General features: G+C 41.0%; 1 gene segment (V, D, J or C); it reads left to right on the top strand.

Moving 5' to 3' along the window:
- LOC132808807 (Ig heavy chain C region, membrane-bound form-like) overlaps nt 1–14,450 on the top strand; it is a 57,262-nt gene that overhangs the window by 12,286 nt on the left and 30,526 nt on the right. Inside the window, 4 exon segments of the C gene segment in view lie at nt 1,422–1,733; nt 3,702–4,010; nt 4,459–4,788; nt 10,090–10,217. Of these exon segments, the coding sequence occupies nt 1,422–1,733; nt 3,702–4,010; nt 4,459–4,788; nt 10,090–10,217 (1,079 nt within the window).

A 14,450-nucleotide genomic window follows, 5' to 3' on the forward strand; every position in this document is an offset into this window, starting at 1 on the left:
CTCCGGCTCCACTCCAATAATAACACTTAATGGGCATTACTGTTTCCCGAATCATTCTTTTATTATGAATGAGCCTGTAACTTTTAAAAATATTTTCCTTTATTTTGACTGCTATTATTTTCTCATGGTCCCCTTTGCTCTTCTAATTCCTTTGTCTTTCAAACTCCCCCTTGCACGTTCTGTACTCCAGACTAATTTCTATTGTTTTGAGATTTCAGTATAGACCGGAAGCCTCCCTTGTTTCTCTTTATCTCACCCTCCATGCCCTTTGGTGTCCAGAGCCCGCTACATTCTTGGTCCCATTCAGTGGGTTCCTGGGAAATGTCCTCCCTGTGATTTTCCTATCTCTTTCTTAAATGTGTCACACTGCTCTGACTCAGATTTACCAATAAGTGTCAGCTTCCAATCCACTCTGGTTAAGTCATTACCTGATCTTACTAAAATTGTCCTTCCCCTTTTCAGAACTTTGGGACAATTTCTATTCCGTTGCAGTACAATCTGAAATCCAACTGATTTACGATCACTGTCTGCAAAGTGCACCACCATTGATGTTTTACCCACTGGGTCGACTTCATTTCCAAAAGTTAAGTCCAGGTTCACCCCTTTCTTGCAAGGTCTGGATTAAAATTCTCTGTATTAACACATACTTTGTTAAAATATTCTCCTGGGGGCATTTCAGAATTGTGCTCCCTCTCAACTTTTGACACAATGAATATCCAAGCCTATTCTGAGGAAGTTAAAAACCTCTTTTCTCAATCCCCTATTTAATTTACATTTCTCTGAAATTTGCCCATGTATTTGCACTTGGTCTTTTGGACCTATAGTACGGTCTATCGTGTTCTCCCAGTAGTGATGTTTGCTGGATTTTGGTTTTGAGGTACTGTCCATTTGCCTTTGTTCGAGGAGGTATCCATTATTTCATTTCTATTTACAGCCTAAAATACTCTTGTCAGAATTGTGACAGAAGCAACATTCTGTGCCGCAAACCCCCGCCCCTATCCTTTTCCATCTTTCCCTGTCTCGCCTGAAGGCACTAAATCCTGGAATATTGAATAGCCACTCCTGCCCATCTCTCAATATGTCTCCGTGATAGCAACCGCATCATTTCCTCATTTATGGCGGTAATTCATCTGCCTTGTTCATCAGACTCTGTCATTAAAACGAATACCATCCAACATTGCTATCTCCCTTCTGATGTTACCGGTCTACAGTTTCTATGCCTCCTTGACTCCCTTGCTGTGTCCTATAATTTTAGCCTTTCACATTGTCCTGATGATCTTTCTGTGTGGATCCCAGCTTCTCCAGCACTCTGCACAATTATGATTCTTGTATCCATTAACCACAAGAAACCTTGATATATGAGAACTGATTGTATTTGTTATGAAATTCATCAGATAATTTATGCGATGTGTTTCCTAAAGGTAGAGGTCCTCTCCCACCAACTCTTCTCCTAACTGTGAGCTCCAGTGAAGAAATCGCAAGCAGCAAGTTTGCAACCATTGTCTGTTCAATCATCGATTTCCATCCGAAGTCAATCTCCGTGAGTTGGTTGAAAAATGGCCGACTCTTGGATTCTGGCTTCTTCATGTCTCCCGTGTGTGAGGCGAACGGGAACTTCTCGGTGACGAGTCGGCTGATGGTCCCTTATGGTGAATGGTACAACAGCGCAGTCTATACCTGCCAGGTCACTCATGAAGACAACATTCAAAGTAAAAACATCACCGCACTCCAGGGTAAGAGACACATACTGAGAGAGCTACAAATCACTCTGAACTCTGATGTGAATCAAACACACTAATTTATCAGGCGTAGTAAACAGCAAGGTACAGCTTCTCGTTTCCCCACATGTCACGTATCTCATTTCGGTTTGAGTGTTACATTAGCATTGCTCATAATTCAACATTTTGGCAAGTCAGAAAAGCATGTTTCCTCTCTGTTGAAGATAGATATATAGACAGTGAGCTTTGTTAAATAGTTTGTTGCCTGACCTTGCTGGGAGAGGCATTCAGAGTGCTGAATCCTTGCCTGGTAGTGGCTTCAAGGATAAGTTTGGGGGTGGAGGGGAATATTGGAGAGATATCTAATTGAAACATAAAAAATACTGAGAGACTGAGGTCGAGTGAACGTGGAATAGACGTTTTGACTGGTAGGCGAGACTAGGACCTAAGGGCACAGTCTCAGGGTCAAAGGGGCACCGTTTAGAACTGAGATGGGGAGGAATTTCTTCAGCCAGAGGGTGATGAATCTGTGGAACTTGTTGCTGCAGAGGGCTGTGGAGACCAGGCCATTGTGTATATTCAAGCCAGAGATAGTTCGGCTCTTGTTTCGTGTGGGGAGAAGACAGTAGAATGGCTTTAGCCCGAAACGTCGGTTTTCCTGCTCGTCGGATGCTGCCTGACCTGCTGTGCTTTTCCAGCATCATTCTGACCTAAACTCTGGATTGGCCGAACAGCCTTATTCTGATCCTCTATCTTATGATGATGTGGTCTCAAAATGACGTGGTTAAAATATGCAGTGACCCTTACTTGAAAGTAAATCAGAATGCGTTCAATGCTTCATTCCCTGATCAGGAATGACCTGTTGGCCTTGGACATTGTACGACATCGATTTTTATCTGGTACTGAGCTCTTTAACTACATTTATGGGATCAGACCACAGACCAAGTGGGTATCACATTTGATGAACTGGGATAAACGTGGTCTCACTGAGCTTCTTTAAGATGCTCTCTGTAAGTAGTGGATGAGGCAGGAGAATAAATTCTGGTAAGAATGCTACAATAGGGATGAATGAACGAGGAACTCGAGACAGGCTGATTTAGCCTGGTTTAGGGTGGTGATGTTTACACAGTGGGTAGTGGATGTCTGTAATATTAGTGTACATTTCCATCACGTTTGTAGATTAATTTAAGACGTTTTTGTTTGTTTTTTTTCTCCCCTGCTCTATGAAGAAATTTTAAAATGCAGCTTGGTAAATAAAGTGAAAGTACGGACCAGTCATGAACGAACTGAATGGAGGGGTAGACTTAAGGAGATGGGTGTCCTTCTCGATATCCAATGCTGTACTCAGTGCCTTGTTTTCAGATCTACTCCAAACGCAGCCCACGAGGAACAATGACATAAATTAGAGAATGACATCACACCAATAACGCAAAGTATTTTTGATCACGTTAAATATAATGAACAGAATTTCCATGGCTATTCACCGCTCCTGTAACACTTTAGAACTCTGCAAAGAGAATAATTATTATTTATTATAATTTGTCCGAAATTTGGGATGTGATTTAGCAGTCAGCGTGACCAGCAGCACTTACACCTAAGGGTTATGAACATGGAATTGAACTCATTATATTCAGATTACTCTTGTCACAAGTATCAATAGATGGTCTTAAGTGAGAGACAAACTCTGAAAGAAAGGTAATTCCATGGGTTACATAATGGTATCTTCGATGATTTTACTTTTTTCACAGGTGTCACTTGTTACAAAGCCAGTGTTCTTTAGGAATAATGACACAGGGTATGTCATAGGTAATCACAAATGCATTCACAACTCAAAATACATCAACAATAGTAAGCATCGTTTCAGCAATGGTTGGAGTTGCCATTTTGAAGGTGGTGTCTTCACCCTGTGAAGAAGTAATCTGAAGATTGGGTGTTTGTATCATAAAGGGGCATTTTTCATTGACTTTGATTTTTGTTTCATAGAAGATACCGAGTGCCACCCTAACACCGTTAAAATCCTCCCACCGCCAGTAGAACAAGTCTTACTGGAGGCGACAGTGACGTTAACCTGCGTTGTGTCCAATCTTCCTTCTGGAGTCAACGTGACCTGGAAACAAGAAAAGAAGCCTCTGAAATCAGAGATTGCTGACCAGCCTGGACAGAATCCCGACAGCGTGATCAGCAAATTAGACATTTCTACTGAAGCCTGGCTGAGTGGCGTTACTTTTGAATGTGTGGTGTACCATCAGAATCTACCGACTCCGCTGAGAGACTCCATCCACAAGGAGAAAGGTGAGCGGTGAGATTAAAACACAAAGCATCCCATGTGGAATCCAGATCCAGTTACATCAATGGCAGGCTTTCATTGGTAATGAACAAACACCGTTGGGAGCATTAATGATGCATCTGAAGGCAGGATAGCTAAGTAGCTGATTAAGAAAAAGATGGACCAAAGGATATTGTATTCTGATTAAGTCAGATAAGGTGGGAAGAAACCTGGGTTGTGATGTCACCATCAGCAATGACAGTTGGACAGAATGCCCTTGTTGTGGGCTGGAAACATGGAGGCAACTTTCACTTTACTTTTTTTACTGAACAGAATGTGTACCATACTGCTCCTTTAGAAAAGGAAAGTGAATAAATCCCAAATTTAAAATGACGTATTTTAATATTGAGTGAAATTGTGATATTGGTTCAGGATGTTTTTGGTTGATTTATATTTGTCTCAAATATTCTGCAGTGATTAATCCGCTGGAGCCATCAGTGTCGGTCCTCCTGCCACCAACAGAAGAAATCTCCGCTCAGAGGTTTCTCTCCCTCACCTGTTTAGTGAGAGGTTTCTCCCCCCGAGAGATCTTCGTCAAGTGGACAAACAATGACAAGCAGGTGAATCCCAGTAACTACAAGAACACCGAGGTGATGGCGGAGAGTGACAACACTTCCTTCTTCATCTACAGCCTGTTATCCATTACAGCGGAGGAGTGGGCCAGCGGTGCTTCTTACTCCTGTGTGGTGGGACATGAAGCGATTCCATTGAAGATCATCAACAGAACAGTCGATAAATCCAGCGGTAAACCGAGTTTCGTAAACATTTCACTTGCACTGATGGACACTGTTAATTCATGTCAATAAAAATCTCAAAGTTGCATTTAATAATTCAACAGAAGTAATAAAGTTTCTTTTCCCTCCAGTTGTGAGGTAAATACTGAATGAGTTGTTTCTCACTCTGACTTACATTACATCGGTGTAGTTAAAGTGGGTTATTAACAGGTCTAGGACAAGGGTCTTGTGCAGTTAATGTTCTCTGCTCAGATACACCCTGGGTCAGAGACAGAGTAAAGCTCACTCATTGCAGGATTCCGCCAAGTACCTTATCCATCCTAAATCCCTCTGTGACAAAATCTGACACTGTCCATTTTATGTCAAGGGTAAAGCACGAGTTTGAACTTGGTGTTCTTGATTCCCCTGATTGACATTCTAACAAAATTCATGTCAGTTTTCAACTGCCACATTGCACCAATTGGAAATGTAAATTTAATACACTTTAAAATTAAATTTGATTGGAACATACCAATCGTAAAGAGTGCAGAACAGTTTGAATGTAACCTTTGTTTCTGGGGAACTGCCAGGGATCTTGCGCCAGCGCATGAGTTGACAGAATGTATCTTCACTTTCACACCAAAGAGAATCGACAGATAAGTTGTCGTGGAGCAGAGGGGAGGGGAACGATGAATGGTCTGTCCTCTTGCTCCCTGTGCAGAGTTTTCATGGTCGATGTCCTCTGTAATGTAACCCCGTTACTAACAGGAACAGTCAGCTTCTTGCTTACTGTCCAAAGATTGAACATTTCCATGCAAAATAATACCTTTGAAACATGTTGGACACGCTTGGCTCTGTTAACAAATGATTAACATCGATTCCCATAATCCAAAACTGGTGTTTGCATTGTCCCGGTTTGAATTCCATAGTTTTGTCTCAGTTTTCTGGAGCACATGGGATCAATTAGAACATAGAACATAGAAAAATACAGCGCAGTACAGGCCCTTCGGCCCTCGATGTTGCGCCGACCAAAGTCTACCTAACCTACACTAGCCCAATAACCTCCATATGCTTATCCAATGCCCGCTTAAATGACCATAAAGAGGGAGAGTTCACCACTGCTACTGGCAGGGCATTCCATGAACTCACAACCCGCTGAGTAAAGAATCTACCCCTCACATCTGTCCTATACCTACCACCCCTTAATTTAAAACTGTCCCCTAGTAACAGCTGACTCCATTAACAGAAAAAGGTTCTCAGTGTCTACCCTATCTAAACCCCTAATCATCTTGTACACCTCTATAAATCTCCCCTAAACCTTCTTTTCCCAATAAGAACAGCCCCGAGTGCCTCAGCCTTTCCTCATGATCTCCTACCATGCATGCCAGGCAACATCCTGGTAAACCTCCTCTGCACTCGTTCCAATGCCTCCACATCCTTCCTATAGTATGGCGACCAAAACTGCACACAATACTCCAGATGAGGCCGCACCAGAGTCTTATACAACTGCAACATGACCTCAGGACTCTGGAACTCAATTCCTCTTCCAATAAAGCCCAGTACACCCATATGCCTTCTTCACAACTCTATTTACCTGGGTGGCAACTTTCAGAGATCTGTGTACATGGACACCAAGATCCCTCTGCTCATCCACACTACCAAGTCGCCTACCATTAGCCCAGTAATCCATCTTCTTGTTACTCCTACCAAAGTGAATTACTTCACACTTAGCTACATTGAACTCCATTTGCCACCTTTCTGCCCAGCTCTGCAACTTATCTATATCCCGCTGTAACCTGCCACATCCTTCTTCGCTGTCCACAACTCCACCGAATTTCGTGTCATCCGCAAACTTGCTCACCCAGCTTTCAAGCCCCTCCTCGAATCATTTATAAAGATGACAAACAGCAATGGTCCCAAAACAGATCCTTGTGGAACACCGCTAGTAACTGCACTCCAAAATGAACCTATTCCATCAACTACTACCCTCTGTCTCCTTCCAGCCAGCCAATTCCTAATCCAAACCTCTAATGCACCCTCAATGCCATACCTCTGTTTTTTGCTTTAGCCTACCATGGGATACTTTAATGAAGCCTTGCTAAAATCCATATACACCACATCTACCGCTTTACCCTCGTCCACCTCCTTAGTCACCTTCTCAAAGAACTCAATAAGGTTTGTGAGGCATGACCTTCACAAAACCATGCTGACTATCCTTGATCACATTATTGCTATCCAGATGTTCATAAATCCTATCCCTTACAATTCTCTCTAAGACTTTGCCCACAACAGAAGTGAGACTCACTGGCCTATAGTTACTCGGGCTATCCCTACTCCCCTTCTTGAACAAGGGGACCACATTCGCTATCCTCCAGTCTTCTGGCACTATTCCCGTAGACAATGGTGACATAAAAATCAAGGCCAATGGCTCTGCTATCTCCTCCCTAGCTTCCCAGAGGATCTAGGATAAATGCCATCAGGCCCAGGGGACTTATCTATTTTCATCCTTTCCAGTATTCCCCAGACTTCTTCCCTACATACCTCAAGGCCATCCATTCTAATCACTTGTGACTCACTATTCACATCAGCAATAGTGTCCTGTTCCTGAGTGAATACTGACGAAAAGTATTGATTTAGTGTCTCTCCAATCTCCTCCGCCTCCACGCACAACTTCCCACTACTATCCTTGACTGGACCGATACCTACCCTAGTCATCCTTTTATTCATGACATACCTATCGAAAGCCTTTGGGTTTTCCCTAATCCTACCAACTAAGGACTTTTCATGTCCCCTTCTCGCTGCTCTTAGCTCTCTCTTTAGATCCTTCCTGGCTACCTTATAACTCTCAATCGCCCCAACTGAACCTTCACGCCTCATCTTTACATAGGCCGCCCTCTTCCCTTTCACAAGGGATTCCAATTCCTTATTAAACCACGGCTCCCTCACAAGAACCTTTACTCCCTGCCTGACTGGTACATACTTATCAAGGACACCCAATAGCTGTTCCTTGAACAATCTCCACATATCATTTGTGTTCTTCTCTTGAAGCCTATTTTTCCAATCCACGCATCCTAAGTCATGCCTCACCGCATCATAATTTCCCTGCCCCCAGCTATAACTCTTGCCCTGCAGTGCACACTTATCCCTCTCCATCACTAACGTAAAAGTCACTGAGTTGTGGTCACTGTCCCCGAAGTGTTCACCTACGTCCAAGTCTAACACCTGGCCTGGTTCATTACCTAGAACCAAATCCAGTATGGCCTCACCTCTTGTTGGCCTGTCCACATATTGTGTCAGGAAACCCTCCTGCACACATTGGACAAACACCGACCCATCTAACGAACTCGAGCTATAGCTTTCCCAGTCAATCCCTGGGATGTTAAAGTCCCCCATAACAACCACCCTGCTACTTTCACTCTTCTCCTGAATCATCCTCGCAATACTTTCCTCTACTGTTATTCGAATACCTGATATCATTTTGTTTCACATACAGAACACAAGTAGACATTTTCTAATAAACATATTCAGAAATGTTATCTCTGGGGCAGTGGGGATTTGAACTCACGCCTTTTCTCTCAGAGACAGAAATTCTATCACTGCAACAGAAGAGTTGCTCATAAAACGCTTATCTCTCCACGATGATGGGAAATGTTTCCTACAACACCAAGGTCAAATCTAATTATGGGCAATCCATTAAAATTAGAACAATAAATTAGAATAATAAAAATTGCAGTCTGGTATAAGAACAGATACAGAGAGATGATCGCAAATACACACGTAATGACACATATATGGGCTCTCACCTAAAGACACATATTTATGTGCACACTCAAATGTGCATATAGATAAGATGTCACACACGCATACTCGCACAGAGCCACACATGCAAGTGGTACTTGAACACTCACCTAAGCTCATACAAAAACTCACATACACCGAAAGAAAATTATTTGCACAAATGAACAGGGGTACTCACACATAACCATGAGAAATATAGACACACGGTAACACACAAATGGGCATGAATACATATACATTCATACAGCACAATGCGTACAGACATACACGCATGAACACACAGATACAAATTCCGAAAAATGTCCTCCCACATGTCAACTCATACAGGCACGTAAGTGCACAGAGATAAATATTAATATCATTATTTCCCCATTTTCAGAATCACAAACATACATGACAGAGGCAGCTTAATTAGTTATTTTTAAACCACATTGATCAGCATGTATACAATGTCACACGTACACACAAATTCAGAGTCTCACATGCAGACACACAAGTGCATAGATCAACAAATAGAGGGGCGTTTATTAAATAAGGAGAATGGGCACAAGCATCAGCAAGCATCCACACACAGTAACACAAACAAGCTTCTCAGGAGATGGTTGGGAAAGATTGCCACACAAGCAAACATCATCATATAAATATAAACATCCATCAAAACATAACATTGCATGCTAACATTTATTAAGCATAAACATTAAGGACCTGAAACAGACACATAAGCACACATTTTAGATAGCACTCATGAAAAGTGAACACTCACAAAGACATTACAAGATAAGCATAGGCAGCAACAAAATGGCATATTAGCATGATGATGCTTACACAATGTGAAAAGACCAAAATTTCGGTGCCCAAACACATGAGCACACCAGCAGTAAAGGAACAGGAATATGTTTATTCATGCACAGACTCCAACATGGGCAAGAGTGAAGTAAGAGACTCTCATAACCACATACACAAACAAACATTAAAGGGAAACCAAACACACCAAGCAGTAGGTCAAATAAATTAAGGGACACATGTACAAAAACTTATTCCTAAATATACAGATCCTACAAACAAAAATGTGAGCAATGTCCTGACTGTGATGTCACTTATATTCACGATTTGCCAAGCAATTGGTCACCAATACATAAAGGTGAGAATCACATTTGAACTTTTATTCAGTGATGGCCACAATTTTCAACTAAAGTGCTGTCACAGCCTATATTTAAAATATAATGATATAAATTAAAATAATCATTCTAATAAGTATTCCTCAAATAATAGCATCCTGAAATAATAGATTAAAAGAAAAATAATTTAAAACGTTCTGACATGGACAATGAAGAAAGAACATGTGCAGTTCGTATTTGTAATTTCTTGCTGAGAGTCAATAATGCACTGATGGATACAGATAAGAGTCACACTTGAGAAATACCTGACTGCTTTATGAAGATGTAATGGTCTCTAATTACATGACTTGGATGCACATAGATCGATCTGGATCAATAAACGATCTAAATGCGTTCTCTCGGCTTTATATTCATAGATTCAATAAATCGCACTTGGATTGAAGACTATGAGGATGATAACAGCAACATCTGGACAACTGCTTCCACGTTCATCACCTTGTTCTTCCTGAGTATTTTCTACAGCGCTGCTGTCACTCTGGTGAAGGTGAGAATAATCACATCTTTCTCACGCCAAGCAGCCCAATATGTTTTGTGAAATCTCTAAGTGTGCCATTGAATAAACATTAAATCTGAAAGTCCCTGATCATAAATATCTGCGTCATTGCTTTATCTTTCTTTTCCAGGTTAAGTGAATGAATTGTGGACCCCTTTGATTTTCCTGATCTGCTTATCAAGGTCTCTGAATTCCCAATCTACAATCTGTCCTGTTGCTGACTCTAACAGTGAGATCACTTCAGTTTATCAGTGTGTAACTGAGACAATTATTGATGGATTTTTGTTTTTACTTTGATATCTTTGAGATGGTTGTGGTTGGAAGAATTTGTAGCTTCCCTGTTGTTTGAAGCCCATTTGTTTGTTTTTATTTGTTCCTTACTCAGAATGGTTGCCTACCCTTTCTGATGAGCCTTTGTATTCCCTTTCTTGTGACTGTTACTGATGTACAGAAAATTCCCACCTCACAGCGCATGTGTTCTCGTCTCAATGTGGCAACCAGCCATTATATTCACTTCTGTTAGCTTTTACATCAACTTTTTGGATAAAAATGCTTTCTGAAATGGTTAATAAATCTCGAATGAATATGCACTAACCTTGAGTTTGCTTCATTCTTTCTTCAAGGCCAGTCAGTAATCATACATTTTTCCACATCCTACTCCTTTCCCAGCCAAATACTTTCACTTGTTCTGTTTGGTTGTGTTTCATCCAGTCATTTAGTTTAATGTTGCGCTGCCATGCCGCCCACTAATGTAAATACATCTTTCACACGATATGCCTGATGGAACACTCCAGAGGCAGAATGATTAGAGAACATTTCCTCTTATGCACCAAGGGTCACGGCCTCGGGTCACGTAATGATACAAATTAGGAGATTTGCTCCACCAGAAGCCTATAAAAGGCAGGCAAAGGAGTTTGAAAGTTTACTCTACACCGTCTAAACTACATGTACTCCCAATGTCCGGACAGCCTGGGTTAGTAATGCATAACTCACCACCTAAAACGCCCAACGAAACATTCATCAGCCAAAAATGTCAACGCTCAGTCAGGTAGTCAGACACAACACGTGCACAATCCAAGGGCGGATTCTCAGAACTGGAGATTTTCTCACACATAAATCTCATGGAGCACAATTCCTGGGATCTATTTGACACACCACACCTGTCAAATCCCAGGGAATGAGACTGGGATCTATCTGATACAGGGATATTACTGAACAGCAACCCTCAAAAATAATAAATCAGAGGTCGATGTTGATCAGGCAAGTCAGAGCTCATGAGTCCCTGAAATATTCAGCCATTGGGATCTATATGACGCAAGACGGAATTGAGAACCAATCATAGCAACTGTTCACAGAGTCTGGAAACTATCAGCAGAGGAGAACATTCTCAATTTCTCAGAGTTGGTGAGGTGTATCATCCCGGGAATGGTGTTGTGAATCAGTCACACACCCAATCTCATAACTTCGCATTTTGTCAAAAATGTGGCACCTGAAACTAGATGCAATATTCCAGGTGAGACAAGAGACTGTTTGATTTCAGTGTAACATAATAGCTTTGTGTTTGTTCTCTGCAGTGTTATTGATGAAGTAGGGTTTATTTGCTCTTCTGTCCACGTGTCATGGTCCATTCCCTGATTTGTGCGCATACACACGGAGGATCCTCTGCTCCTTCACCCCTTTGGGTTTACCCCCTTACTGTTGTATGTTCTCTGAATTCATCACAAAACAAAGGAGCACGTCACCCCTCCCTGAGACGGAGATCTATCTGACACACTGATATTAATGAATAACAATCCTCAAAAATGATCAATCACAGGTTGATTTCGATCAGGGAAGGCAGAGATCAGAAGTTCTGGAAACCCTGCTGCTTTCCACGTCCTTTCCCACAACCCCTCTGTCAAACTTGATGCTCTATGCTGTTCTTCCAATATCCTAACATTTTACCTTAAATTGCTGTTAATATTTTGCTGTAATTTTGCATTAGAGACCAAAGCACAGGTTGGAACAACAAGGACCCAAACACTGAACTCTGAGAACGTACACAATAAGGCAACCTACATTCTGAAACAGCAAACACCCGTTAACAAATGGTTGACAAGTACAAAACAGTGGGTGGGATTAACTTGAACTCATCAAAATAAAAGGAAAGTACTCTGGAGGTACAGCGGTGTAGGGAAGACCTGCGCAGACAGAGTGGAGTTCGTTTTTAAAAATTCTTGTTTATATCCAGAATTTTCCTTCCACACAATGTAACCTTTTATTTCCCATCACCCAAGTCCCCCAGAGTATCTTTATTTTCAGCTACTAACCATCACCAGTAAATTGAATCATTTATGTTCAAAGCCCCTCCCACCATCAAAGGTACGGCAGAAGTAGGAAGAGCTAGAAGGAGATTGGAGTCAATTTTTCTTGTGGTGAAACTACTGCTGTTCTACCACAAGGTATTTCTGAGGGATGGTCCAGTGAAGCTATGTGGATGGAACTCATTAATAAGAAGGGCATGATTACTTTGATGCAATTGTAATAGTCCCCCCAGTAGTCAGAGTGAAATTGAGTAAAAATATGTGGAGAGATCTTATTTATACGTAAGAATAATAGGATTGTAATAATCGCAAATTTAACCTTCCAAACATAAAGTGGGACAGCCATGGTCTTAAGAGCTTGGATGGTGAGAATTTGGTAAGTGCTAAAGTCAATTTTCTTCATTAATATACAGATGTAACTATCACAGAAGGAGCAAACCTGACCTACTCTTGTGATATAAGGTAGGGCAAGTGACTGAATGGTTAGTAGGGGAGCTTTTGGGGCCAGGGTCATAATTCGATTAGTTTAAAATATCTATGAAAGGATTGGCATTATATATAAGTTAAAGTTCTTAATTGAACTAGGGCAAATTTTGATAGTATGAGACAAAATCTTTCAAGAGTTGATTGGAGTAGACTGTTTGCAGCTCAAGGGACGGCCGGCAAGAATGAAGCTTTCAGAAGTGAGATAACGAGAGTTCGGAGGCGTGATGTTCCTGTTAGTGTGAAGGTAAGGCTGGTAAGAGGAGGAACACTGAGGAATAAAGATATTGAGGCTCTGTTTCAGATTAAGAATGAATCATATATTAGATATAGATAAATGAGATCAAGTGAATCTCGAAGAGTACAAGAGGTGCAGGGACATTCTAAAGAGGGGAATGAGGAGCAAGAAAGGAAAATGAGATAGCCTTGGGAGATAATGTTAAAGATAATCCAAAGAGATTCGACTAGTACATTAAGAGCAAAGGGGTAGATCATAGAGTCATAGAGATGTACAACTTGGAAACAGATCTTTCAATCACACTTGCCCATGATATCCTAAACTAATCTAGTCCCATTTGGCAGTACTTGGTCCATATCCCTCTAAATAAACCTTCCTATTCTTATACACACTCAGATGCCTTTTAAATGTTGAAATTGCACCAGCCTCCACCGCTTCCTCTGGCAGTTCATTCCATATACACCATCCTCAGCATGAAAAAGTTACTCCTGAGGTACTTTCAACTTTTTCCCCTCTCACTCTAAACCTATACTCACGGTTCTAGACTCTAAACCATCAGGGAAAAGACCTTGTCTATTCCCGTATCCATGCCTCTGATGATTTTATAAACCTTTATAAAGTCATGCAGCCTCCAACGCTCCAGAGAAATCAGCCCCAGCCTATTCAGCCTCTCCCTATATAACTCTACATGGCGTGAATATGTATAAGCCTAGGATTGGCTTCATAAATCATGTTGCATTTAATATAAATATTGGTTTTTTTTATTATCATTTAGTTTAAAATGGAGGATGGGTGCCTTTTCAATTTCATATCAGTAGCACAGAAAGACCTGGGGAAATAAACTGCAACAAAAAAATGGACAAGAAGTTATTGCACTATGGATCATCTCACCATATCATTCGTGTAAAAAATAATTCCCTGTTTTGACCGTGAAGTTAATAGAGTCTATTAATTAGTCCTGTGTTTGTAATAATTTTCATCTATCTGTCATTCTACATTTAGTTGTTATAGTTAACGTGTGGATTACTGCACCTCTCTAAATATTCAAAACAAAATAAAGTAAAACTGCAAATTAAATATTGCATCTAATTACGACAAAAAAGTTAGCAATTCAATGACACCAAATTGGAAAGGAATGTTGAAATGTAGCCAATTCTGAGGACTACAAGAAGTTGCAAGAGATCATTAATTAATTTACGG

The sequence above is a fragment of the Hemiscyllium ocellatum genome (assembly GCF_020745735.1).
Source record: "Hemiscyllium ocellatum isolate sHemOce1 chromosome 40 unlocalized genomic scaffold, sHemOce1.pat.X.cur. SUPER_40_unloc_1, whole genome shotgun sequence".
NCBI lineage: Eukaryota > Metazoa > Chordata > Chondrichthyes > Orectolobiformes > Hemiscylliidae > Hemiscyllium > Hemiscyllium ocellatum.